General features: G+C 41.7%; 2 protein-coding genes across 7 annotated transcripts in view; one reads left to right on the forward strand and one right to left on the reverse strand.

Moving 5' to 3' along the window:
* The window catches only part of ABCC3 (ATP binding cassette subfamily C member 3), a 97,318-nt gene extending 93,491 nt beyond the window's left edge, over positions 1 to 3,827 (forward strand). For 3 of the 4 annotated variants that reach the window (XM_075014149.1, XM_075014151.1, XM_075014153.1), the window contains one exon: positions 3,012 to 3,238. In XM_075014149.1, coding sequence (XP_074870250.1) covers positions 3,012 to 3,120 — 109 coding nt within the window. In that variant the 3' untranslated portion in view covers positions 3,121 to 3,238. Of the gene's footprint in view, positions 1 to 3,011; positions 3,239 to 3,551 lie in introns of those variants that run through there. The other variant, XM_075014150.1, reaches the window with a different exon arrangement.
* A 3,104-nt stretch (positions 3,828 to 6,931) lies between these two features.
* Positions 6,932 to 21,845, reverse strand: LOC142023436 (ankyrin repeat domain-containing protein 40-like). 3 transcript variants are annotated; one of them, XM_075014352.1, is made up of 5 exons: positions 21,439 to 21,845; positions 15,844 to 15,992; positions 13,653 to 13,889; positions 11,865 to 12,046; positions 6,932 to 9,400 (listed from the first exon to the last, which is right to left on the reverse strand). In XM_075014352.1, exons 1-5 carry the CDS (start codon positions 21,570 to 21,572, stop codon positions 9,251 to 9,253), a joined length of 852 nt encoding a protein of 283 aa, XP_074870453.1. In that variant the 5' UTR covers positions 21,573 to 21,845; the 3' UTR covers positions 6,932 to 9,250. The 3 variants fall into 3 exon arrangements, with proteins under 3 accessions (XP_074870453.1, XP_074870452.1, XP_074870454.1); XM_075014351.1 differs by having other exon boundaries at positions 13,653 to 14,141; XM_075014353.1 differs by lacking the exon at positions 13,653 to 13,889.
* Between the last annotated feature and the right edge of the window lie 2,755 nt (positions 21,846 to 24,600).

Raw genomic sequence — 24,600 nt, forward strand, 5'->3', positions numbered from 1 at the left:
AATGATGACAGTTTTCAGTACAGTGGAGTACCTTTATAGAAATATATTACATCAATACTATCACCTTTATCAGCAAATTAACACCCAAGTTGCTACTCCTTGTCTCAACTAAACTTGTAATATCGTCAGGAACTCCATAGTCAGTATTCAACAGAATAAACAGATGGCCTATCTCAGAACTGTTTCACACAGCAGAAGTGTTACTAGGGGATACAGTAGTTTCGTGTTCTGCCACATGCCCAAATTCAAATTCAGGGCTCCCCATCTCGCTGGAAGAGTTACCTTGACCACGTAACGCTGCATGCAGATAGCAATGTTAAGAGTGAGTGCTCGGAAGCCTCTGAAACTCCTAGGCTGGGTCTACACGTGCCCCTTCCTTTCGAAAGGGGCATGTTAGTGAGCAGGTTCAAAATATGCTAATGAGGTGCTGCAATGAATATGCAGCACCTCATTAGCATAATGGCGGCCGTGGCGATTCAAAAATATGGCTTTTCGAATCGCGCTCCACCCATGGAGACAGGACCTTCTGAAAGGACACCCCCCACCCCAAGTTTTTGAAAGCCCTTCTTCCGATCACCACATAGGAAGAAGGGCTTTCGAAAACTTGGGGGGGGTCCTTTCAGAAGGTCCCGCCTCCATGGGCGGAGCGCGATTTGAAAAGCCGCACTTTTGAATCGCTGTGGCTGCCATTATGCTAATGAGGTGCTGCCTATTCATTGCAGTGCCTCATTAGCATATTTCGAACCTGCTCATTAACATGCCCCTTCCGAAAGGAAGACCCAGCCCTGTAGTATTTCCCTTCTCTGTAACTGTCTCCTACTTCTCTTCTCGTCCTCTTCTTGATAATAAAAGCAGGCTTGCCTGAAGTTGCAGGGGACACTCCATGTTCCTGTCGGATGATGCAGAGTGGAACATGATGTTCCAATGCTAACATAATTGGAGGAGGAAGGAACATTTGAAAGGCCACACTTTGCCCCGGCTGAACTTGTATGATCCTGTTATCAAAAATCTACAGGCTCTGGCTATGCGCCAGTTTTTAAACCCATTTAGTATGCCAGATGCCCAAAGGATCTCACTCTTCTTAAAGAGTAGGCCATGCACCCTCAAGAGAGGTTGACTTAACACTTAATTTGCAGTGATGCTAGGCAGCCTTTTGAAAAACAGAGCAAGATTTACTAATCAACTGGAACACAGCTTATCTTTTGCTTTAAGTTATATAGGCTACATCTACACGTGCCCCAAACTTCGAAATGGCCACGCAAATGGCCATTTCGAAGTTTACTAATGAAGCGCTGAAATGCATATTCAGCGCTTCATTAGCATGCGGGCGGCAGCAGCACTTCGAAATTGACGTGCCTCGCCACCGCGCGTCTCGTCCAGACGGGGCTCCTTTTTGTAAGGACCCCGCCTACTTCGAAGTCCTCTTATTCCTATCAGCTCATGGGAATAAGGGGACTTCGAAGTAGGCGGGGTCCTTTCGAAAAGGAGCCCCGTCTGGACGAGACGCGTGGTGGCAAGCCGTGTCAATTTCGAAGCACCGCTGCCGCCCACATGCTAATGAAGCGCTGAATATGCATTTCAGCGCTTCATTAGTAAACTTCGAAATGGCCATTTGCGTGGCCATTTTGAAGTTTGGGGCCCGTGTAGACACGGCCATAAAGAAATAATGATTAAGACATAGCCTGTTTTTCTACCCAGCCAAGTTAATGTAGAATACCTCTGGCTGTTTGTCATTTGAAAGGAGCTGAAGTGACTCTTATCCCAACTGGCTGATGTCTGTCCCCTTTGTTCTTGACCTGAGGCATTTTCTCTGCTGAGCTAAGGAGAGGTGGGGGAAAAACACCTTCTTGTTGGTTAGGATTGCTAGGATGTGAACCTAGGTTCCCCATTGTCTTCCTAGCTTCTCCACTGATATGAATCTGTTTCAGCCAATCCTTTAATGAGCCATTCATTTCATCCCAGGCAGTTATGTCACTCAGTGTCATATATAGGACTGGAAAATTGGGTGGGCTTTGACTTGTTGATGGGCAGTGACAGCGTGACCTCCACAGCTGACTCTTAATGCTCAGCACGCAGCAGAAGTGGAAGCTTTTGGGGGCCCCAGGTAATGAGGTGCACCCTGAGGCGGAGGGCGCCCCCGCCTTTTCCCAGCTCTGGCTTGGTGTGTGTACACCCAGCTGGCCACATCCTGCTCTTACAGTGTCACACACTGCCGCCTTGGTCTCTGACTCCAACAGTACCCCACCCTGCCAAGTCACATGTTCTGCCTGGAACAATTTACTCTCTTCCAGCCTGCAGATTCAGGGAGTGCCAAACTTGATCTGGGTGGGCTCGGTTGCTAAGTGAGTTAGCCGTGAGCAACTCATGGCTACGTCCCTGATATGACCTGAAACTGCATGTCTCCAGATGTGCTCCAATGCGGATTTAATCCTTCTGTAACCCCTGGATAATAGTGCTAAGTACAGAGGGAAACTGAGGCATGCATTGGAATCGTCAAAATATGAGAAATTCTCGGTCACACCTGGAGTTATGCTTCTAGATAACCTACAGATTGGTTTATGAAAGTAAAACTGAAACTGTGTAGGCCTGACTTCAACACTGTACAAGTCTCACAACCTCTTTGAGGCATGTTCAGCTCATCTACAGATCTGTTTTGACCATCAAAGGGTGTAATATTCTTTGCTAAAATTACTGCATATTCAAAGTTTTTTAAATGGATTATTACAGCTCGAAGGATGGCATTCTTCACCATAAGGCCATGGAATTACTGGCCTTAATTTTCAAGGCAGACTGACTAACTTTTCTGGAGGCTGTGGATATTTGAACCTATATAACATAAATATTGACTCACACACAGGTGTTATGTCTAGCCTGTGGCTTTACAGCATGTGAAAATGATGTGACAGAAGTGGGGAAAATTAGGAATAATACTTGATTTCCTGGTTTAAGGAATTGAGTTCCAGCTTCTGCAATACCTATTTTCAACTTTTGTTTTTTGTTTTTTTTTACAGGATTCTTGTTCTAGACAAAGGAACAATAGCTGAATTTGATACACCTTCAAACCTTATAGCATCAAGGGGTATTTTCTACAGTATGGCTAAAGATGCTGGACTGGCATAGCAAGACTTTTATACCACTGAATGGCTATGTCTACACTAGCCCCCAGCTTCGAAATGGCCATGCAAATGGCCATTTCGAAGTTTACTAATGAAGCGCTGAAATACATATTCAGTGCCTCATTAGCATGCGGGCAGCCGCAGCACTTTGAAATTGACGTGGCTCGCCGCCGCGCGGCTTGTTCAGATGGGGCTCCTTTTCAAAAGCACCCCGCCTACTTCGAAGTCCCCTTATTCCTATGAGCAGATGAGAATAAGGGGACTTCGAAGTAGGCGGCGGTCCTTTAGAAAAGGAGCCCCATCGGGGCAAGCCATGTCAATTTCGAAGTGCCGCAGCCGCCCGCATGCTAATGAGGTGCTGAATATGTATTTCAGCACTTCATTAGTAAACGTCGAAATGGCCATTTGCATGGCTATTTCAAAATTGGGGGCTAGTGTAGCCACGGCCAATGACTGACTCATCACAGCTGTGACTCATGAATGTACTGTATTTTATAGAACAGTCCTTGTACTAGACTGAAGTTAAGACATGTCAATTGTTCTACATCCCACAATGACAAAATTAATTTTATATTTTTAAAAATTTTATATATACATATTTTATTAACAGCGCTTATTTTTTTCTTAAAAGAATGCCAAATATCCTGCCAAGGAAATGTATGTATTGCAAGCCAACATGTATTCTGGTTTATCATTAGTAAATTAAAACTATTGATATTAAATACATCTGTGTCTGTCTTCTGTACAGAAACACAAACTATTGTAAGGAATAATAACAGAGAGGAAGCCGTGCTAGTCTATACACTATCAAAACAAAAAGCAGTCAAGTAGCACTTTAAAGACTAGCAAAATGGTTTATTAGGTGAGCTTCTGTCCCACAAAAGCTCACCTAATAAACCATTTTGCTAGTCTTTAAAGTGCTACTTGATTGCTTTTTGTTTTGATATTGTAAGGAATGTGGCAGCAGGAACGCAATGCTGCTGAAGGCTAGGAGGAATGTGTCTCCCAGAGATCATTTGCATGAGAATGCAAAGGTGTGCACGTGTGATACCTTTCAGGCAAAGCCTGATGGGTAGCAAGGAAGCCATGAGATTTTGTCTATTGTAAACACATTGTTGTAAAATCACAATTTATGCTGACACTCAGTGTGGGAGTTGTGGGATCTCACCAATGCTCTGGGTTGTTGTGGGGGACAGGGCAGTCACCATAGCTGCATAAGACATGGATTACACAGGGCTCCCTGGTTCAAAGCCTTATAAAGGAGAAGGGGTACTAGTTGAGCTGGCTTGCTGAGTGTCTTGATCCTGTCTATGTCTTTGCCATATAGATATAAGCCTCCCCACCTGTTGAACAATAGAGCTGAGTACTAGGGTTTTCATGAAACTCCACACTGGAGATATTAAGAGCTGAAACCACAGAGTGGCAGCTGAGGCCATGCAGAGCTGAAATCACAGGATTCTGTCTCAGGGCTATTGTCCAGTGGACAATGGCAACTAGTGGGCAGCCGGTAGGAGAAGGGGCAGATGATGGTGGGCAGCCAGTAGGAGGAGCAGCAGATGACCGGAGCTGGTAAGGGAGCAGTGGCAGATGATGCGACCGGCAGACAGCTGGTCAGGCAGCAAGCAGATGGATGGCGTGACCAGCAGGCGGCTGGTAGGAGTAGCTGCCAGCGGCTGGCAGGTGGTAGTCAGTGGGATGCTGCAGACAAGTGGACAGCTAGTACTGCCCTGGTGATGTATCTGTGGGCTCTGGGACTGCACCCCCAGAAAATAAGCATAACTTACAGTATGAACTAGACTCATGATGAGGTCGCATGACCTTCTCCAATGCTTGTCCCAAAGCTTTGGCCCATACATCAGTAGAAGTGGCAGGGGCCGATGATGGTTCAGCACTCAGTAGACTTGACACGTCTACCATAGTCTTTCCTTCCTGTGCCAAGAAAGCTATCATCTTCTCCTCAAATCCGGAGTGTGAGGCAGGGCCCATTGCAAAGGCCTTGACGATCACAACTTCTAATGTGCCAGTGGGAGTCTTTATCTCACTTGGGATCTGCAAAGAGTCCACAGCCACCGGCAGTTCACATAGCACCACCAAGGCTTTGTCCTCTACTCGAGGTCTACCGCCCCCTATGCAACACCTTGTTAGAGAATCAATGGCTTTTGTTAGAAGGGCCTCAATTGGGCCATCTTCCATGCCCTCAGGTATCCCTAACACTAATAGACAATGCCTAGGATCAATCATCATCTCCTCACACCAGTCTTCTAGCATATGGCAAGCCATGGTATAAACTCTAACTTATCCTGCAATAACAGAACTGCTTCTTACAATGGTATACATAGATGTGCTTGCGAGGGGTACTACCCAGCAAAAGAATCCCGGACAGCCCCCACTTATGTAACCCTTCTATTAATGCCAGGTGCCTGCCAGAAGGGCTGGGTTCAGCTCCTAGGGGGTTTTCTGTCAAGGATACAACCAACCGGCTCAAGCCCCCACCCAGTGGCCTGGGACAATCTCACCCCACTTGCTGGGTGCCTGTAAGGCAGTTCTTCCTCCGCCACACCCCAGCAAGCACAGAGTCGAAGATAGAAACAGCTTATTTAATAACAATAAGCTACCCCAAGTTTACAGTGACATATGCAGTATATCTAAGCAAAGGAGAGATAAACCCCTTTAACAAGATACCATCCCCATATGCTATAGAACCAAGTCTCTTGCTGGGGCTCTTGGCCTTTCCCCCGCACACAGTTACAGGGCGTACCTCTCGCGGTGCAGTCCCAGACCCAGAGCCCACAGATACATCACCAGGGCAGTACTAGCTGTCCACTTGTCTGCAGCATCCCACTGACTGCCACCTGCTGGCCTCTGGCTGCTCCTCCTACTGACCGCCTGCCAGTCACGCCATCCGCTGCTCCTACCAGCTGCCAGCCATTGTCCACCACTTCTACCAGCTGCCCGTTGGTCACTGTTATCCACCCCTCCTCCTACCAGCCACCCACTGGTTGCCATCGTCTGCTGGGGGATAGCCCTGAGGCAGAACACTCTGATTTCAGCTCTTGATATCTCCAGCGTGGAGTTTCATGAAGAGGAAGAGGTGTAGGTTGGATATTAGGAAAAATTACTTCACCAGGAGGGTGGTGAAGCACTGGAATGTGTTACCTAGAGAGGTGGTGAATTCTCCATCCCTAGAGGTTTTTAAGTCCCACCTTGACAAGGTCCTGGCTGGGATGACTTAGTGGGGGTTGATGCTGCTTGAAGCAGGGGGCTGGACTAGATGACCTCCTGAGGCCCCTTCCAGCCCTAGGATTCTATGATCTCATCCAATATTTTGCTTAGTCAATTGTAAATGGATTGAGAAACGTAACTCTCTTTTTCCAAAGAATACCTAGATGTAACAACAGCTGGATGATGCTCAGAGGTGGAAAAGTACCCACAAATTACTGGAGTAAAAGTGCAGCTGTTTTCACTGTGCAGTTGATTACAGTAACAATGTGATGTGTATGTTTGTGTATGTGTGTGCTTTCACACAAGTAGATTTCCAGAGGGGCACCAGTGACTTGTACTTAAGTACATCCTCCCCCAGCCCCAGCTGTACTTTTACTCAAGTAACTTCTTGGGTACTCCCCCCCCCTTCTGATAATGACTGGGCTGAATAATGATAAAGGGAAAAAAATTGGCTGCAATTATTGTCCTCAGGCTCTAAAGTGATTTCTACTTGTTTTGTCTTCCACAGCAACCACCAGAGAGAGGAGTTTCTGTAGTAGAACAGTTGTAATTTTTTCCTGTGAATGAAAGAGAAACTGTGTCTGTCTTTCAGAACAGCAAAAATAATAATTTATTAATTATAAAAAGAATACAACTTAAATAGGAACAAGAATCTAGAGCCAAATAACTCATTCTAATACTTAAAACATTTCCATGTAGCAATGCACAAAGGTAATGAATCCTTGATGGTCATACACAATGATTACCTGATACAGTTATTGGATTAATTCACTTAGCAAAGCTAACATCCTCAGTTATAAACTGCATAGGGTATAAAGTATAAAAATATTCCTTTGAATGCATAGATAGTTACTGGCAAGTCTGTAATATAGTCAATATACAAAATGAATTCAGTCAATCCAATGGCTGATCTTTTCACTGGCAAAGCATTCCAGTTTATTCATAAAAAGTACAGTACTTTTTACAGATAAACTGACTCCTGAATGGCTAAAACCTAAAATAGGTCTCTTCTCTTTGGTAGTAAGAATGCAGGTCAGTAACAGTATGATGAGCAATTGTTCTACATAAGCTTCCATTGCAGTGGTTATATCAACATCAGTAAGCTGGTATAAGAAATAGATTGTCACTGACTGAGGATGAATCTCATCTCTTCTTTAATATTTATACCATGAGAAGAGACTTATTTTATTAGTTTGTTCTACTGATTTCTATTTTATAAATCCTAGGCTAATATGTAGTGCTTAAGTTCAATTAGAATTAGGAAGTTAGATTCTTTGGAAACAAAAGGCACTAAGAAAAAAATCTTAATAGTGGGAAGTTCAAATCAGCAGTCAATTATAGTCTCTTTCTTACCTAGAGCTTTCATCCATCTAATTCACAGTACATACTTCCGTAGCTAGGTTACTACCTAAGATTTTTTCCTCTAATGAGGATGATTTTGTAAATTCAAATAAAGATTTTTATCCAGTTTATTGGCTAATTGATTACTCAACATGACTTTAATATTTTCTATTTTATGTACTCCAGGCTTTTGTAACAGAGAAGCATAACACTGAATTTAAGTTAGCCGGAAAGTGAAAAACAACCATGTCGATAAGAAACAAATAGTTGGCTTTCAAAAATAAAAAAAAAAGCCTAGAAATCCCCAGGTTCATGTGTCACCCAGCTTTTAGAATACTAACCATTTGATTAGTTTCCTTTTTACATAAGAAATTTATAAGTTCAAGGCATGATCTCATTCATGAAATGATGAGTTGGAGGAAAATGGAACTGCAATATCTGTGCTCCTTTTTCATATGAAAATCTCACTGACTTGTACATGGAATGAAAAATAACTGCCATTTTAAAGAAACAGTAGAGAAACTTCTTCTTGATCATAGGAGCAAACAAAGAAAACAGGAAAGGGCCTTTTGTTATCAAACATTTCAATACTGTGCATGGGCAAACAACCATGGGATTTAAAAAGCTGTATTTTGCTAAATAGTATATTTACAATTTGGGTAACAACTGTAACTATCTTCAACCTGAGAAATATTTATAAATGCAGTTTGAGAAACCACATGTGATTAGTAACTTAGTACTTCAGTGAGACAAATTAAGTCTTGTGCTTCTTTCTCAGACTTAAATCATTCCATTTTCCTCCTAAACAAGGGGTTGGTTTGTTCACTTGTTACATTATGCATGTATCTCCCATTAAGGACAGAAGGATGCCTGTGCACATTAAGTAATCTGGTACAAACACTAATTTTGTTTAAATGTTCTGTCCTTCAGTATAAGTGCTTCTGCTATTTTATAGCTAGCAATTATTAGAACTATTTAAGCCTTTCTCTGATAGCGTCTAACTCTACAGTGTTTGAATTCAGGATTATTATGTAAAGAACAGACTGCTACATGAACAGACTGAGAATTCTACCACCACTTTCTTTTTATAAGTACATTTTTGTATCACAGCAAGTTATTCTGAGATGAACTGTCAGCTATAATTGTGCATACTAACATGTCAACTTATCCCAAAGGTAATAAAATAAAATTTTTCAGCATATTAGCCCTTAAATTCAATGCTTAAACATTGAATCCATTGCTTTAAAATCATGAGACAAATACAGTAAACCCTCAAGTTACGCAAGGGTTGTGTTCCTGCAACCCCTTCGTAATTCAAGTTTTCACACAAGTTGTGGGGGCTGCCACTGCTGCTTGGTTCCAGGCTCTCCTCCACTTGTGGACCAGGAAACTGAACAGCCCACCAGGGCTGATCAGTTTCCTAGCTGCTTCTCCCTGCCTTCCCCCAGCAGCGCAGCTGTCAGCCTGATGTCCACGCTGCTGGGGGAAGGCTTTTCGCTGCCTGCGTTAAAGTGAGTTACATGCAACCTGAAGCGGTGTATGTTGAGGGTTTACTGTATCTCTATCTATCGTTAATAGGTCAGCTTTGATGCTTTCTTGTTGTAGCAAGGCCTTTCAGTCAATGCTGTAGATGCAGTATTTCTAAACAGAAAGTTGGTGTTGTTGATTATTAGAACCAGCTCCAGTTCTTGGAAATCCTGAAGTCTTGCAACATCTTTGTCCTTAAATTAAGAAGTTTTAAAAAGCAGTATGTTAGTACCATTCACAATAACTATTACACAGGAATTCAGTTTTGCAGACATAAAGGCTGCATCTACACTTGCATTCCTCTTTTAAAAGAGGCATGCAAATGAGGAAAATTGAAAAGCAAATGAGGTTCAGATTTACATACCTCGTGCCTCATTTGCATATTCTTTCAAAAGAAGAAAAGCTGCGTAGATGAAGCTCTTTCGAAAGTAAACTCCATCTTTGAAAGAACCCTTCTTCCCACAAAAAGAGGGAAGAAGGGTTCTTTCAAAGATGGGGTTTACTTTCAAAAGAGCTGCATCTACACCGCTTTTCTTCTTTTGAAAGAATATGCAAATGAGCCACCAGATATGTAATTCTGTACCTCATTTGCATTTTTGATTTCCCTCATTTGCATGTCTCTTTCAAAAGAGGAGTGAAAGCAGAGACACAGCCAAAGAGGAAAAAACATCTCTATGCTGTCAGGGAACAAATATTTACTCAACAGTTTGACTTTGTTTTGCTTATCTACCAGACAAGTCATTGAACATTGCATCACTTTAGCAGTCTATTTACATTGCATTTCATATTTTTTTTCAAATGTAGTTATTTTAATTGGAAGAAAGTTTTTAGCCGGAGACTCCTGAATTGGCTACTTTGTTGCTCGTCAGAAAGTAATTTAACTGATCTCTGCCTCTGTGTTCTGATGGGACCCAGAACTGGCTTCTCACAGGAGCGTAAGTCTTAGTTAACTAAATGTATATAACTGGGCTTGAGCTCCTCAGACAACTTCACGAGTATCTAATTCTTTTTGTTTCCAGCACATAACGTCAACTGTAGACTAATGTGCCAAGCAAATGGTAAATAAATTAAGGTTACCATAGAAGAAGGGAAGTATCAGAGGGGTAGCTGTGTTAGTCTGGATCTGTAACAGCAACGAAGGGTCCTGTGGCACCTTATAGACTAATAGAAAAGTTTTGAGCATGAGCTTTCGTGAGCACAGACTCACTTCATCAGATGCCGGTCTTGGAAATCTGCAGGGCCAGGTATAAATAAGCCAGAGTAAGGCTGGGGATAACAAGGTTATCATCAAGTTAACTTTGAAGTTAGGCACCACATTGAAGCACCCAGCAGAGAGTCTACACACTTTTCCCTTACTTCTATGTCCTTACCCCATTCCCGGGAATGGGGTAGTGCCCTACTTTGAAGTAGGGTGTGTGAAGATGCTCTACGTCAAAGTAAGCAACTTTGAAGTTATTTTTGTAGTGTAGACAGCACCTAAGTGAGTCATCAGGTTTTGATCTCCTGAGTGACCATACTTTGGCATAAGACAGCATGAAGAATTAATTTTTGTAAATTTTTGTACACCACGGTCTTCTGGGGTACACCACTTCTTCTAGATATTTGCCTTATTTGACAACAGGCTACATCATGGGTGTCCAACATTTTGGCTTGCCTGGGCCACACTGAGTGAAGAGGAATTGTCTTGGGCCGTGTACAAAATATATAATATAGTTAATGTATATAAATCACATAATAATGTTAAAAAGTTTACGATCTTGTGGGGCTGCATTACTAGCTGTCCAAGGGCACATGCGGCCCGCAGGCTGGACACGCCTGGGCTACATAAAAACACTAGTTAAGTCAGCACAGTCTAAAAGTTCATTCAGACAGTGACTTGTTTTTACTGCTTCATATGCCTTATGCTGAAATGTCAGTACAATATTTCTATTCCAGTTCATTTATTTGATAATAAGATGGTAGAAAGGCAGCAAGTTTTCAGTAGTAGTCTTCTGTGATTTTTTGCGTGTTTTTATAAGTCAGTAGTTTTTAAGTGAGGTGTTACTTGGGGGTATGTAAAACAAATTTGACTTGTGAAAAGAGTACAATAATCTGGAAAGGTTGAATGGCACTTGTTTCAAGACCTCAGATTATCTTAGGGCCATGTTTCTGAACCAGTGGTACGCGTTCTCTCAGAGGTATGTGAGAGAAGTCTGGGGGTACTTTTTAAAAAAGGGGTACTTTATTAAAAAGAAAGGTTGAGAAACACTGCTCTAGCCAATCTCTGCATCTTTCTTCGCTGCTGCAGGCATAAACTGTGCCATAGCTGTGCATGACTGGCTGATGTTACCATCAGATACACTCTTATCAGTCTCGTATGCAGCTGACTGAGAAGTTTTGTCTTTTTCTACAGGTCCTGAAACATTTAATACGAGCACACTTATTCCATGACTAGAGGGTTATAAGAAAGCTCATTACTGGTTATGGATGTACTATATTACTTTAAGATATCGAAACACACTAAAAATACAAGACTTGCCACTTTGCTGCAACAGCAGTACTCCAAGCCTCATACTCAAAGATTTAAGGAATGTTGCAGGTGGCTTGAGGAATATGACAAATTTTTAATGAGGCCCACAATTGAATAAATTAACTTTTGCTTAAAACCGAAATGCTTACCTTTCTCAGTACTGTATTTGGTAGTTTTCTAATCTTCTCTACATGTTCTGGATTAACACCCAGTTCACAGCAACTCACTCTGAGCAGTTCCTTATAGGTTAGTTCTTGTCTGTCCAGCTCTATTTCAATGAAGTCATTCTCTCGAAGAGCAAGGTTCTGAATTCTCACCTTGAGCACCAGTTCTAGTAAAATATTAATATAGCTATGTAAGTATGCATGATCATCCAACTTAGAAGTGGAAAAAAAAATATGATTCCATTACCTCCATAACACTAATAAATCTCAAAATGCTCCCCTAAGGTCATTCATTACTTTTGATTTATTTTTCATTTATTTGTGAATTTAGCTGGAAAGAGCTACATTCGGAGCTCTGGAGATGGAAATACTATTCAGGACAGGAACAGCACAGGCAGTGGCCAAGTAAGTTTCCATATAACCCATCAATATCCTACAACCGTGGACTGAAAGGACAACTTCTAGAGGTGAAGGAGTATCTCTGTCTCCATGTTTCTCATTCCTTCACAGAAAAGCTAAAGGTACCATTTGCAGCTATTTCAGTGGAGTCCCATTATGAACTAGACAGAGATACTCACGTTTATTTTATACAGAACAATGTATATCCATAAGGAGAATCTAATAGAGAGAGAGTACTATTTAAAATTTATAAGCTAATTGAGTTACTATTGCTCTGAATTGGATTTCAGCTGGCAACCTATTTATCTTTTATTACCAGTTTTTTGAGCAATCTAATACTGTATTACTCATTGCTCTGTCACTGGTGATCTCATATTAAAATTCACATGGATCCTCTCACAGCTCCCATTCAAGTAGAAGTTTGGCCCTTTAATTGCAATTCCAGAACTGACTACATTAAATTGATGAGAGGACTTTACTAAATATACATACTCCCAGGAATGATAAATAATATTTCCTCTCTGTACTTTAAATTGGTCAACTTCCTGTACAGGCTGAGCCAACAAAGCTTCTGCCTCAAGTTAATTGGACATAGGCCTGTGTTTTATATTTGAGTCTTGACTTCTGTACCATAGTTATGATGTTAGACTGCCCTCACCTCTGTACATTTTCATAAAACCTTAGGCAAGTAAAAAATGTTTTCATTGATATTTGTATTAAAAATTCCAGTAGAAACAATTTTTTCAATATTTCTGCTATGGCTATATGAGGGGCTTTTCCCAGCAAAACTGGGCTTTTGTCAGCAAAAATTGCTGAGGGTCTACATGCAAAATGTACTTTGTCGACAGTTTGTCGACAAAACCCAGCATGTCTGCCAGCAGCCTTACACCTCTCCTGTTCAGGTACAATGCCTTTCTTGACAGTGTTCTGTTGACAAAACAGATGCTCTAGGACCCTTTTGTTGACAGTCAGGGCTTCCAGTTCACCAGGCAGCCCTGTATGCAGAACTTCCAGTCAGTTGTTCTGTCGAGAGAGTGCCAGGCAGTCTGGCTGCTCTCTGACAGAGCAGACTGCTCTTTCGATCTACTTTTATGCATAGACACAATCTGTCCACAGAAGTTTTGCCAGGAAATCCCTTCTGACAGTGACTTCTGTCAACATAGGCTTCTCATGTAGATGCAGCCTCTCTGAAACGTCTGAGACACAAACATGGAATGATGCCTCACACGAGAGCATGAAAGTGAAAGACTACAGAAGTACTACAGACGTGAATATTATTGACTAGTCTATTTTCATTCTCCAGCATACAGCATCCAGAAGAACAGAGCAAAAAAGTACATTCTTTAAAAATCTGCAATAATAATTTAATGTTACCTTGCATATTAAATGGGAAAGCTCCAGTAAAAAAAAATGGCTGAAATGTTGGCATAGGCCCCATACAAGAACCGTTCTGTTGCTGAGATACAGGCTGTTTAGATGCACCGGGAGAAGCATAACTTCTGCTCTGAGGCACAGATGCCTGTTGAATGGGACCATTTTGGATTACTGGCTTTGGGGATTCTGGCATGGTACAGACTGCAGGTAACGTCGGCATAACTTCATTATCAGCCACTGCAAAAGCAGTATTTTCATGTTGTGATGTTGCAGAAGTGCATGTTTTGACTTGAGATAACGAAGTGGGATAATCTACAGCTTGCATGTCTAAGGATATGGGGAAGCTTCCATTCAGGGACCCCTTGCAGGGAGCTGGAATGCTGTTACTCATTGAGTTATAAACATAAGGAAAAGGTGGATTAGCCAAATAATTCGGGACAATTGGCAAGTTTGTGTCCTTCTTCAAATCTGTAAGTTCACCGTCTTCTACTATACAGGAAAGAAAAAAAAGCCAAGTGAACAAAATTAGTTTGGCTGTTTAAGAAGAAATAAAATTGTCCTGGTACACTGTGATTTCTAGACTCAGATTATTTACACACACCCATACAGAAGACACTAGACAAAACAAAGTGCTCTATGTACAGTACCCATAACTGTGCAAAGGGGTTCCATAACAAAGCTTGTGTGACTAGAATACTCCACAAAACACCTGTACTTCCCCCCACAACACTCAGACTGATGTAGAATCCTCAATCTTCTAAGAAAAATGTCCAGTGGACAATATTGTGTGCCGTATTCTCAGCTGGCATAATCTCTTTGTCTTCACAATAGGCGTAACCCGGTGGAATACATGAAGGTCAATGGATTTTTCAAGTTTGCTGTGGATACCAACACAGTGGGGATAGTGAAAAATATCTTTAACTATTGATGGAATATCTATCTGTTGTTAAAGGCAGAAATCAGAAAGAAAGGAGTGCAAAAGGCAAGAAAACTCAATAATTCTTAACAGGCTTCAAACAAATTCATTTTTATTAACACCATTGCTACTATGATAATTATAAATACAATATACTAATGGATCCATTGGGTTCTGTTATTTTATGGCTATCTTTTTATGGGATATATCTAATCTTCATTTGAGATCAATGCAGTTAACCCTTTAAATAAGTTTCCTGATATTTTGTGGAATTACTGGTTATACACACAATGGCTGCATCTACACTAGCAAGTTCTTTCTAAAGAAGAAGGTTCTTCCGAAAGATCTCACAGAGGCCATTTCTACACAGGCCACTTTCTTTGAAAGTGGCATGGTAATACAAGGCCCGAAATATGCTAATGAGGTGCAGATGCAAATTTCCCATGCCTCATTAGCATACAGTTACGTGATTTGGAGTCTGGAAGACTGTTCTTCCAGACTCCAAAGCGCCGTTTAGAAGCGTGGCCCCGGGGGAGCTTCCGGAAGAACGGTCTTCCGGACTCCAAATCACGTGACCATATGCTAATGAGGCACGGAGAATTTGCATCCGCACCTCATTAGCATATTTCGGGCCCTGTATTACCATGCCACTTTCAAAGAAAGTGGCCTCTGTAGAAACAGCCAGAGTGTCTACACACAAAAAGCATTCTTTTGAAAGTAAATCGAAAGAATGCAGTGCTCCTTTCAAAAGCGCTCTTCCACTTCAGTTTCAGTAATACCACCCCCTTTCAAAAGAAAATGTGTATAGATGCTCCACAGGGCCCGTCTTTCAAAAGAGCAGTCCTCATGGCACCTGATTTTTTGATCCCTGGCCTGTTCTACCGAAAGAGCGGAGTCTGTAGGGATGCTCTCTTTCAAAAGAGCAACTCACTCTTTTGATCTGCTTTTTTGTGTGAGGACACACTCTTTTGAAGTAAGTTCTTTCAGAAGAGCTCTTCCATAAGGGCTTCTTTTGAAAGAGCTCTGTAGCATAGACGTAGCCTAAAGGTTTTATGTATATTCCAAAGACTTCCCTCTCCTTATCCCAATTTGAAAATATGTATCAAGATGCAAATGTTTATAATGAACAAATTCTGAGACAGCTTCATTTGTCAAAATTTAGCTTTTTCCTCCCCCACATACAGAAACAACTGTAAACATAAAAGCCCCATAGAACAACATTCCTAAGTTTGTGATTTCTTTCTTCAAAATTTTTATATTAGCTAATCAACTTACCTCCCAATATTTTCCTAATCTCTCTCTTTGAAGTTAATTGGGCTGGCATTTCTCCTTTACTTGTGGGAATCTCTTTATCAGCACCAGCCTTTATCAGATAGGATACCACTTCAGCATGGTTCCGTTTGCACGCCCAATGCAAACAAGTCCTGCACAAGGAAAATATTGATACTATATGAAACAATCAGGCTACAGGGGATGAATTTCATTTATACCTGCTGTGTGTAAAAAAGCCAAGAAAGATCTAGCTCTTCCCAAAAAGAAGAGGAAAAGATTCTGAATTTTAGGAGTTTAGCATTACATACAAGAAAAGTAAGAAAGAAAAAGTCATGTACAATCTCTTAGAAAACTTACTTGGTTAAAAATATTCACTTCAGTCTAAAGTCCTGCTCCAAGAAGTGTTTGTTAAGAAAAAGTTGTGGTCACACAAGTCTGATTTAAAAGGATGTGTGTGTGTTCTGCTCAACAGCACAATCTATGACACCTCAAGGGGTTTTGCAACTATTGTTTTGTTGGTGGGTTAGTTTTGTTTACTCCTAAAGAAAGAGTTAATGCGAGGAAAAAGGAGAAGAGCTGTAAAACCTGATGCATGCCTGTGAAAATAAGACTAATTAAAGCAAGCCTCTTGATTGTTTCACGTGCCAGAATGATTAAGTCCTGCAAGAAACAAAGGGCCTAACAGTGCAAATTCTTATCACTGAGTTTATTATTTCTTTGTGGAACAGCCCCACAGAATACAAGGTAATAGGATTACTCACTGTTTTAAGTGCTGTTGTGTAGGATTGGGATCCTATTAAAATACACTTCAGTAACAAATAATATCTATATATAATTACAGTAGTGCCTACCATCCCCAGATACGATTGGGACCCCACTGTGCAGGACAATACACATACACATAGTAAGAGACTAAAGACCCCTCCACCAAAAGGTTTATAATCTAAACCGTAAAGACAAATGATGGAAAGAAAAATGAAAACCCAGAAGGGTGAAATTCCTTGCACAAGGTCAGTAGCAGTGGTAAAGCCAGGGAAAAAACTTTGATTTTTTTTCTCCCCGCCTATTAATTAGCCCACACTAAAAGCTGCATCTCTCAAAATGGGAATTCCCTCATGCGGCAACATGTGTCGTCCGATAGTACCACAGATGATACTGGATCAGACAGCCTCGGCTGAGAGGCTGCTATAAGAAGGGTGGGTAGGAGCTCACAGTGAAAGGAGCAGGTAGCCCTGTGCAGGGGAGACCAGGGACTTGTGTTCCTGGTGCCAGCTCCCCAGCAGGGGCATCTATCAGGTCCCTGTGCCGGTTCCATGCCTGGAGCCAGCAGCCCCCCGGCTCCCTATGCCAGCAGCCCAGTTGGGGTGGAGCCAGCAGCCCAGATTCTCATGTGGGCTCCCAGGTGGGCTGGAGCTGGTAGGGCCTTGTGCCAGCTTGAGCCGGCTCCCTGTGCAAGCTCCCTGGCTCCTCATCCAGGGCCAAAGCCAGCTCCCTGATGCCCCATGAGGGCTCTCCAACCCCAGCCAGAGTTGACAACCTGACAGAGGCTTGTGACGGCTCCCTGGCTGGAACTGGAGCCGGCAGCCTACCTGGGTCTGGAGCTGGCTCCCCAGCCAGGGCTTCTGCCAAGTCCCTGGCTGGGGTTGGAGCCACAGCTGTGCAGGATCGGGACGGAGGGCATCAGTCCAGCTGGGGCTAGAAGTCAGCTGCAGGTAAGGGGTCACTAGGCCTTGAGGAGGGGTGTGAGGCAGGGGTCCTTCCCTTGTCTGGCAAACTCCCTCACTTGGGATGGCTCAGATCCTAAGGGTGCTGGACAAGGGAGGTACAACCTGTACATCTCTTGATTAGAATTCATCGATTATCACTTATAATTCGGATTTGCTTTGTGATGTTTAAAAGGAATAACAGTTCTACACTAATCACTTGCCAATTTTGGCAATTTTATGGCATTTTCTCATCTTTAAAAATTTTCTGTCCTACGACTGTTTCAAAGTCCCAGAAAAACAAAAAAGTCAAAGATGACTAAATGTGTAAACTGAAGAAAAAAAGAGAATTTTCCTCCGTTAAAATCTTTTAGTTGAAGTAATTGTAGAAGCTGTTTGTATAATATTGGAAAAGTGAACAAATTTCAGACAGAAATGAGATTTAATTGATGGGTAAATCTTTTACTTAGAAGTGGAAATCCTATAACAAACTCCTCATTATGCTACGGAGAGTGGTTCCTGTGAAAAAATTCCAAAAGTGAAAATCAAAATGTTATAGAGTTGTTTGCAATAGGAATGTCTCCATATAAAATGTTAAGAGCAAAATTTTCAAAAACACTCATAAAACTGGGACAAAAACTTTTGAAAGAGCCTACCTCCCTTTCAGGGATCTAGAAAGAAGCAGTCATGTTTTCAAACACAGTTTTGGGGATCTGGACCTTTAAGTTTAATCACTTCACCCCTTCTGCACTGAAGAGCAGATGTTTTCCCAATAAGGTGTCCAGTGCCTTATTTTTTGTTTTGTTTTTTTAAACAATAAAGAGGAGCCAGTATTCAGTCAGCTCCCTGCCCTTGCTCCACAGCCAGTCCCAAGTCTGGGGCTGCCAAGGTGCCAGTACTCAGTACCAGCAAGTACCAGCACAAAGCACTGAAGGGCTACATCTACACTACAGTCAACTGTCAGCCGAAGTTACTGTTGAAAGAGATCTCCTGGCAAAATTTCTGTTGACAGATCATGTCCACATGCAAAAGCAAAACAATAGAGCGATCCGCTCTGTCGAAAGAGAGCGGACAGACGACAGACCAGCCAACTGGAAGCTAAGCAAATAGGGCTGCCTGGTGAACTGGAAACCCTGTCCATCAACAGAGGACCCCCCCGCCCCCCTCAGAGCATCTACATGGCTTTTTTGTTGACAGAAACTGTTGACAAAGGCATTATTCCTCATTGTGGACACGCAGAATGCTACTAGCAGAAGTGCCAATTTTTGTCAGACTGTCGACAAAATGCATTTTGTGTGCAGACACTCCATGAGTTTTGTCAACAAAACTCTAGCGTAGATGTAGCCAAGGTGTCAGAGCCAGAGCTTTGGGTGAAAAAAAAAAAAAAAAAAAAAAAAACCAGTCAAAAATCCAATGGGTAAATCAGTAAGAGATTGCACAAGTGCCTGTGACTCAGCTCCCTTGTAACTACATTATTAATTTATTTGCATACCATAAGCACCAATACAGGTTGAACCTCTCTAATCTGGCACTCTCTGGTCCAGCAACATCCACCGTCTGGCATCATTTTAGTCAGTCGGATGTCTACGTATCATGGGTGTGGCCAAATTTCCCGCTGTCCCATAAAGTTTGTTTACAGCCACCAGTCCTGGCTCTCAGTGTTCTGTGCTGTTATTTAGCTCTAATTTACCCCTAAATGTCTTCTAAGAGTCCAGCATGCAGTGGAAGTGTTGGTAATGCTGCTAGACAATATTGACCTCCCGTGAGTTGGCAAATTCTCTGGTTTAGCCCAGGTCAGGTCCTGAGGGTGCTGTATTGGAGAGGTTCAGTCTGTATTAAGAATATGTTTTTAGATGTATGTCTCCCATATATATTTAATGTAAAGGATCAGAAAAGTTACTTCGATATGTATATTATGATGCAAGGACCATCATTTTAAAATTTCCTGATTATATGTATGTAACTTGACACCCATAGGCTATGTCTAAACTAGCCCAAAACTTCAAAATGGCCATGCAAATGGCCATTTCGAAGTTTACTAATGAAGTGCTGAAATACAGATTAAGCGCCTCATTAGAATGCCGGCAGCCGCAGCACTTTGAAATTCATGCGGCTCGTTGCCGTGCAGCTCATCCAGATGGGGCTCCTTTTCGAAAGCACCCCGGCAACTTCGAAATCTCCTTATTCCTAACAGCAGATACGAATAAGGGGATTTTGAAGTTGCCGGGGTCCTTGAGAAAAGGAGCCCTGTCTGGATGAGCCACATCAATTTCGAAGTGCCGCGGCTGCCGGCATTCTAATGAGGTGCTGAATATGTATTTCAGCGCTTCATCAGTAAACTTTGAAATGCGCTAGTGTAGACACAGCCATAATGTATTAATATATTAAGGATGGCTGGGGGGGGGGTTAGTATTGAATGGGTACAAAACAAAACAAAAAAATATAAGAGCAGCATAGATAGAAGTTTTCCAGGTAAGTAGATAAAAGTAAGGTATGTTCTTCTTTTCATAGACATTTAACTGCAAATCATCTACTTTCAAGTGGGGAGACAATGCCATAAAATATGCTAAATTACAGTAAAGTACTACATTCCTAATCCACAACTGGAATATGCATTTGAGATAAAAGACAGTATTTTTAAGTAGGGTTGCCAACTCTGACTAAAGCTATCCCAGATTTCCACGCCCCCTGCCCACATTGCATACTGTCATACTGTTCCTTAAAATCTCCTCGATTGCCTTCAGTGGACATGAAGCTATGGTCACACTACAGCAATCTGTCGACAGACATTGCTGTCAGAAGAGACTACCCAACAAAAACTCAGTCGACAGAATGTGGCCACACACAAAAGCCAATCGGGAGAGTGCTCTGCTCTGTTGACAGAGTAGATGGACTGCCCGGCTGCTCTCTCAACAAAACAGGCACCTGGAAGCAGAGCAGACAGGGCTGCCCATTGTTCTGGATGCCCTGTCTGTTGAGAGAAGGCCCCCCAGAGCACCCACACAGCTTTTTTGTTGACAGAATCTTTGTTTTTAAAATTCTAGTTTATTGTCCTGTGTATTTTCACTTATGTTATGAGAGATAACTCACAAAGATACAAAGTGAATTTAATTCAGGTAAAACAATCTTCAAGAATGCCTGAATTTTTAAAATAGTTTTAAAAACAACCTTCTTTTGAATGGTATGGGTACGTTTCATTATAGAAGACTTTTAGGATTTAGGGCTGTCAAGTGGAATTCGAATAAAATGTTAAAACAAAAAAACAAAAAAAAACCCGAGTAACAGAGAGGAAGCCGTGCAAGTTCGTGGAGGAGGCAGGGCAGAAGGAAAGACCCCGGGATAAGACAGACTGTGAGACTTTATGTATATCACTGAAACATACTGCAAGATACTTTCTCATAACAGGAAATTATTTTAAAAACTGCCTTAAAATCAACCTTAAAATGAGCAAGATTGGCAGGTATGAGGTTTACTATGCTGTGTTTGCATAGTGCCAGCATTCCTACTTCCATGAGTTTAACAGAAGGTGGCAACGTGTTGAACTGACAGAAGAATCAGTGACCAATGCTCAAATCTTCTCAAACACAACAATGTAAACTCACAACAGCAATTTTAAACAGTTTTATTGTGTCCTCCTTTTAGAAAAAACGTTAAGGCATCTCTAGTGAGGGAGGACTAGGCAATAGGTTTAAACAGAACATTTAAACTACACTTAGAATTCAAACTGACACAAGCAGCTTTGCATTACTATATTTCGTATGGAAGACTTATATAACTTCCAGTATACTATTAGCATACTAAGAATAACAAGGTTCTTAAAAATGTACTTTTCAGTATCTGAAACTGTCAGTTTTATGGACCTTAAAAATATACTTCATTCTTGTTAAGGGCTTACCAGCCATTGATTTCGTTTTGAGAGTTGATATTCACTCCGAATTCCACCAGTCTTTGGACCTCCCCAATGTCGCCCAAAGCAGCTGCTTCTCTTAGTCTCTCCTGGAGTTCTTTCTCCTCTATAAACGTTGCCATCTTTCTAAGGTCACTTTATTCTAAACTGTGGGATTGCTAAACACCTGCCAGCTGAACAGTATTTAACATTTTATAAAGTTAACAAAATGCCCAGCAAGTCAGAGACTTGTAAGATAAAATTTGCCCTGCATAACAGGGATGTCTTAGTATTTTAAGTTCCTATAGTATTCACTTTCTGTCTGTTACATATAAATCAGACAGAGTCAATGCATTTCTGAAGAAGAACATTAAAGAAAACGGCACTGTACTGTATCCTTAGGTTGTTGCGGTTTCCTAAACTCTTCTCAGGGGGACTCTATTTTCTGTGACAACTCTCTGACCTAGATATTTAGTTCCTACCAACAGCATTGCATGAAATTCCTGGATGTAGCTGTTCTATTTACTGCCTGATTCATCGGCTCTATTCAAGTTCTTATTTCATTATTTTTACTCAACTAAAAGGAATTATTGTTTAACAAATATTTTCAAATGTACAATATGTTCCACGATAACATTGTAACAATTACTTAGAGCTATTTAAAATAACTTATTTGTTCATAGTAATAGAGAGGTAGCTATGTTAGGCTGTACTCTAACAAAACAAAGCAGCAGAAATGTACCACTTTAAAGACTAACAAAATGATTTATTCGGTGATGAGATTTCGTGAGACAGACGCACTTCAGATCTGAAGAAGTGGGTCTGTCCCACAAAAGCTCATCGCCATATGAATAATTTTGTTAGCCTTTAAAGTGATACATTTCTGCTGCTTTGATTTATTTGTTTATGTCTGACAGTATAGTAATAAAGCATCTCTTGCCCTGATTCTGAAAGAACCGAGTGGACAGGCAGACTACTGAGCCTGTGTACAGCTTCAGAGACTTCAGAAGAGTTTTGTGCAAGTGCAGGAGGTCCAGAGATGTAATTTTCTTTAGAGAATCAGGGTCTTTAAAAACATTGTTTTGCATAATGGACCCAATTCTTATTTTACACCAGGTAATTACACTGGTTTCAGAGGATGTGCTCTAGGCCTATACTAGTGCAAGAGCAGAATCAGACCCAATCTTAGATTTAATTAAATAATAATTAACTAGCTCATATTACATAAGTCATTATTTTCTTTTTGCATTTCATCCAATGTGAAACATTAAAATAAACTATATTATTTTTATATTTGTTTCCAATGTCACTGTTTGGTTCTCCTGCATTCACATCAGACTGTAACAGTTAGATTGCAGATTGCCAATACTGAAAGATAATTGTAAAAGCAAACCAAAACAAAAAATACAAGTTTTAAAAATACATGAGCAATTTTCTATTACACTCTACATCATACAGTCCAACATTTATAGAGTTATGCCAGGCCTCTGTAATCAATGAGACAGTTTAATAAGTTTTTACCAAGCCTCTATGGCTCCAATTCTCCTGGGCTACATCTACATGAGGGGGGTTTTCTGGCAAAACTGGGCTTTTGCTGGAAAAACCTGTGGTGTGTCTTCACACAAGGCTGTGTCTACACAGGCACAAATCTTCGAAATAGCCATATTTCGAAGACTACAAATGAGGAGCTGAATTGAATATTCAGCGCCTCATTAGCATTAAGAAGCTTCCGGTTGCGGCGCTTCGAAAGCCCCGCTTTCAAAAGCGCGTGGCTCGGCGCAGCTACACGGGGATCCTTTTCGAAGGAACTCACCCCTTTCAAAATAGCCTTATTCCAATCAGTGATCAGGATAAGGAGATTTCAAAAGGTGCGGGGTCCTTTCGAAAAGGACCCCTATGTAGCTGCGCCAAGCCGCACGCTTTCGAAAGTGGGGCTGTTGAAGCGCCGCGGCCGGAAGTGTCCTAATGCTAACGAGGTGCTGAATATTCAATTCAGCACCATTAGTAATCTTCGAAATGGCCATTAGCATGGCCGTTTCAAAGATTTGTGCCCATGTAGACGCACCCAAAATGTGCTTTGTCAACAGTCTGTCAACAAAACTCATCACATCCGCCAACAGTATTATTTCTCTCCACATTCAAGTAAAAGGCCTTCCTCAACAGTTTCCTGTCAACAAAACAGATGCATAGATGCTTCAGGGCCCTTTTGTCAACAGACAGGGCTTCCAGTTCACCGGGCAGCCCTGTTCGCAGAACTTCCAGTCTGTTGAGAGAGGGCCAGGCAGTCTGGCTGCTGTCTGTCAACAGAACAGATCACTTTTTCGGTCTGCTTTTATGTGTAGATGCAATCTGTTGACAGAAGTTTTGCTGGGACATCCCTTCCTTCGATCACTTCTGTCAACAGATTCTTCTCTTGTAGAGGTAGCCCTGGTGGATAAGGCAGCAATACTGTGGCTCTGAGGGCTGGGACAGTGCTAAGGGTTAAAGTAAGAAGAAATGAAGGACGGTACAACTCCCCTTTCTTTCCTAAAACAATAAAAGAGCATCTGTTCCTGCCCCCCTGGTTATTGTACACACCATTCCCTCTATATTTCCACCTTTCTCCTTAGTTGTGGTGATGAAAGCACCTTCCTCATTTGATCTATTTTAATCATTAATCAGAAATAATGTGCTGATGATGAATATCTTATTGATGCTCAGTAAACAATGTAATAATTATAATCAACATCCTAGTGATGGATAAGTCTAAGACATGCTATCTGAATCCAGTGGCATCTTTCTCTGTTGTGCAATGTCACTGGGATCCATTGAAGTCTCATAAGTCCATGGTACCTCACTGTGCTGCAGTGACACCCCTCTCCACTGCATTCTGTTTATGTTTGCTACCTGTCCAGGTTTTTCCAGGATCATCCCTTTTTTTAAAGATGGCAATCTGTAAGTCCTCCTGGGAAATGTGAGGTCCAGGATTTTAACATGAGTCACCTCTCAAGCTGATGCTGCATTTTCCTCATCCACGCGAAGGCCACTCCTCCTGCCTGGTTGCTTCACTAGCTCACCAACAGGAGCCTTTAAGCCATAACTGCTGTACTTTACCAGACCAACAAGCTGCTTAGAGCAAAGAGCTCACATCAGCTCTCCAGCAGTCATATATTACGCTGGAGGCTATGGGGC

Source organism: Carettochelys insculpta, chromosome 20 (assembly GCF_033958435.1).
Source record: "Carettochelys insculpta isolate YL-2023 chromosome 20, ASM3395843v1, whole genome shotgun sequence".
Taxonomy (NCBI): Eukaryota; Metazoa; Chordata; order Testudines; family Carettochelyidae; genus Carettochelys; species Carettochelys insculpta.

Excerpts from the sequence above, each read along its gene's own strand:
- LOC142023436 (XM_075014351.1), bottom strand. The coding sequence starts at position 21,572 with ATGGCAACGTTTATAGAGGAGAAAGAACTCCAGGAGAGACTAAGAGAA. Across the intron at positions 15,993-21,438 it reads CAAAACGAAATCAATGGCTG|GACTTGTTTGCATTGGGCGT; the intron begins GTAAGCCCTTAA and ends TTCCTTGTGCAG. Across the intron at positions 14,142-15,843 it reads GATTAGGAAAATATTGGGAG|TAGAAGACGGTGAACTTACA; the intron begins GTAAGTTGATTA and ends TTTCCTGTATAG.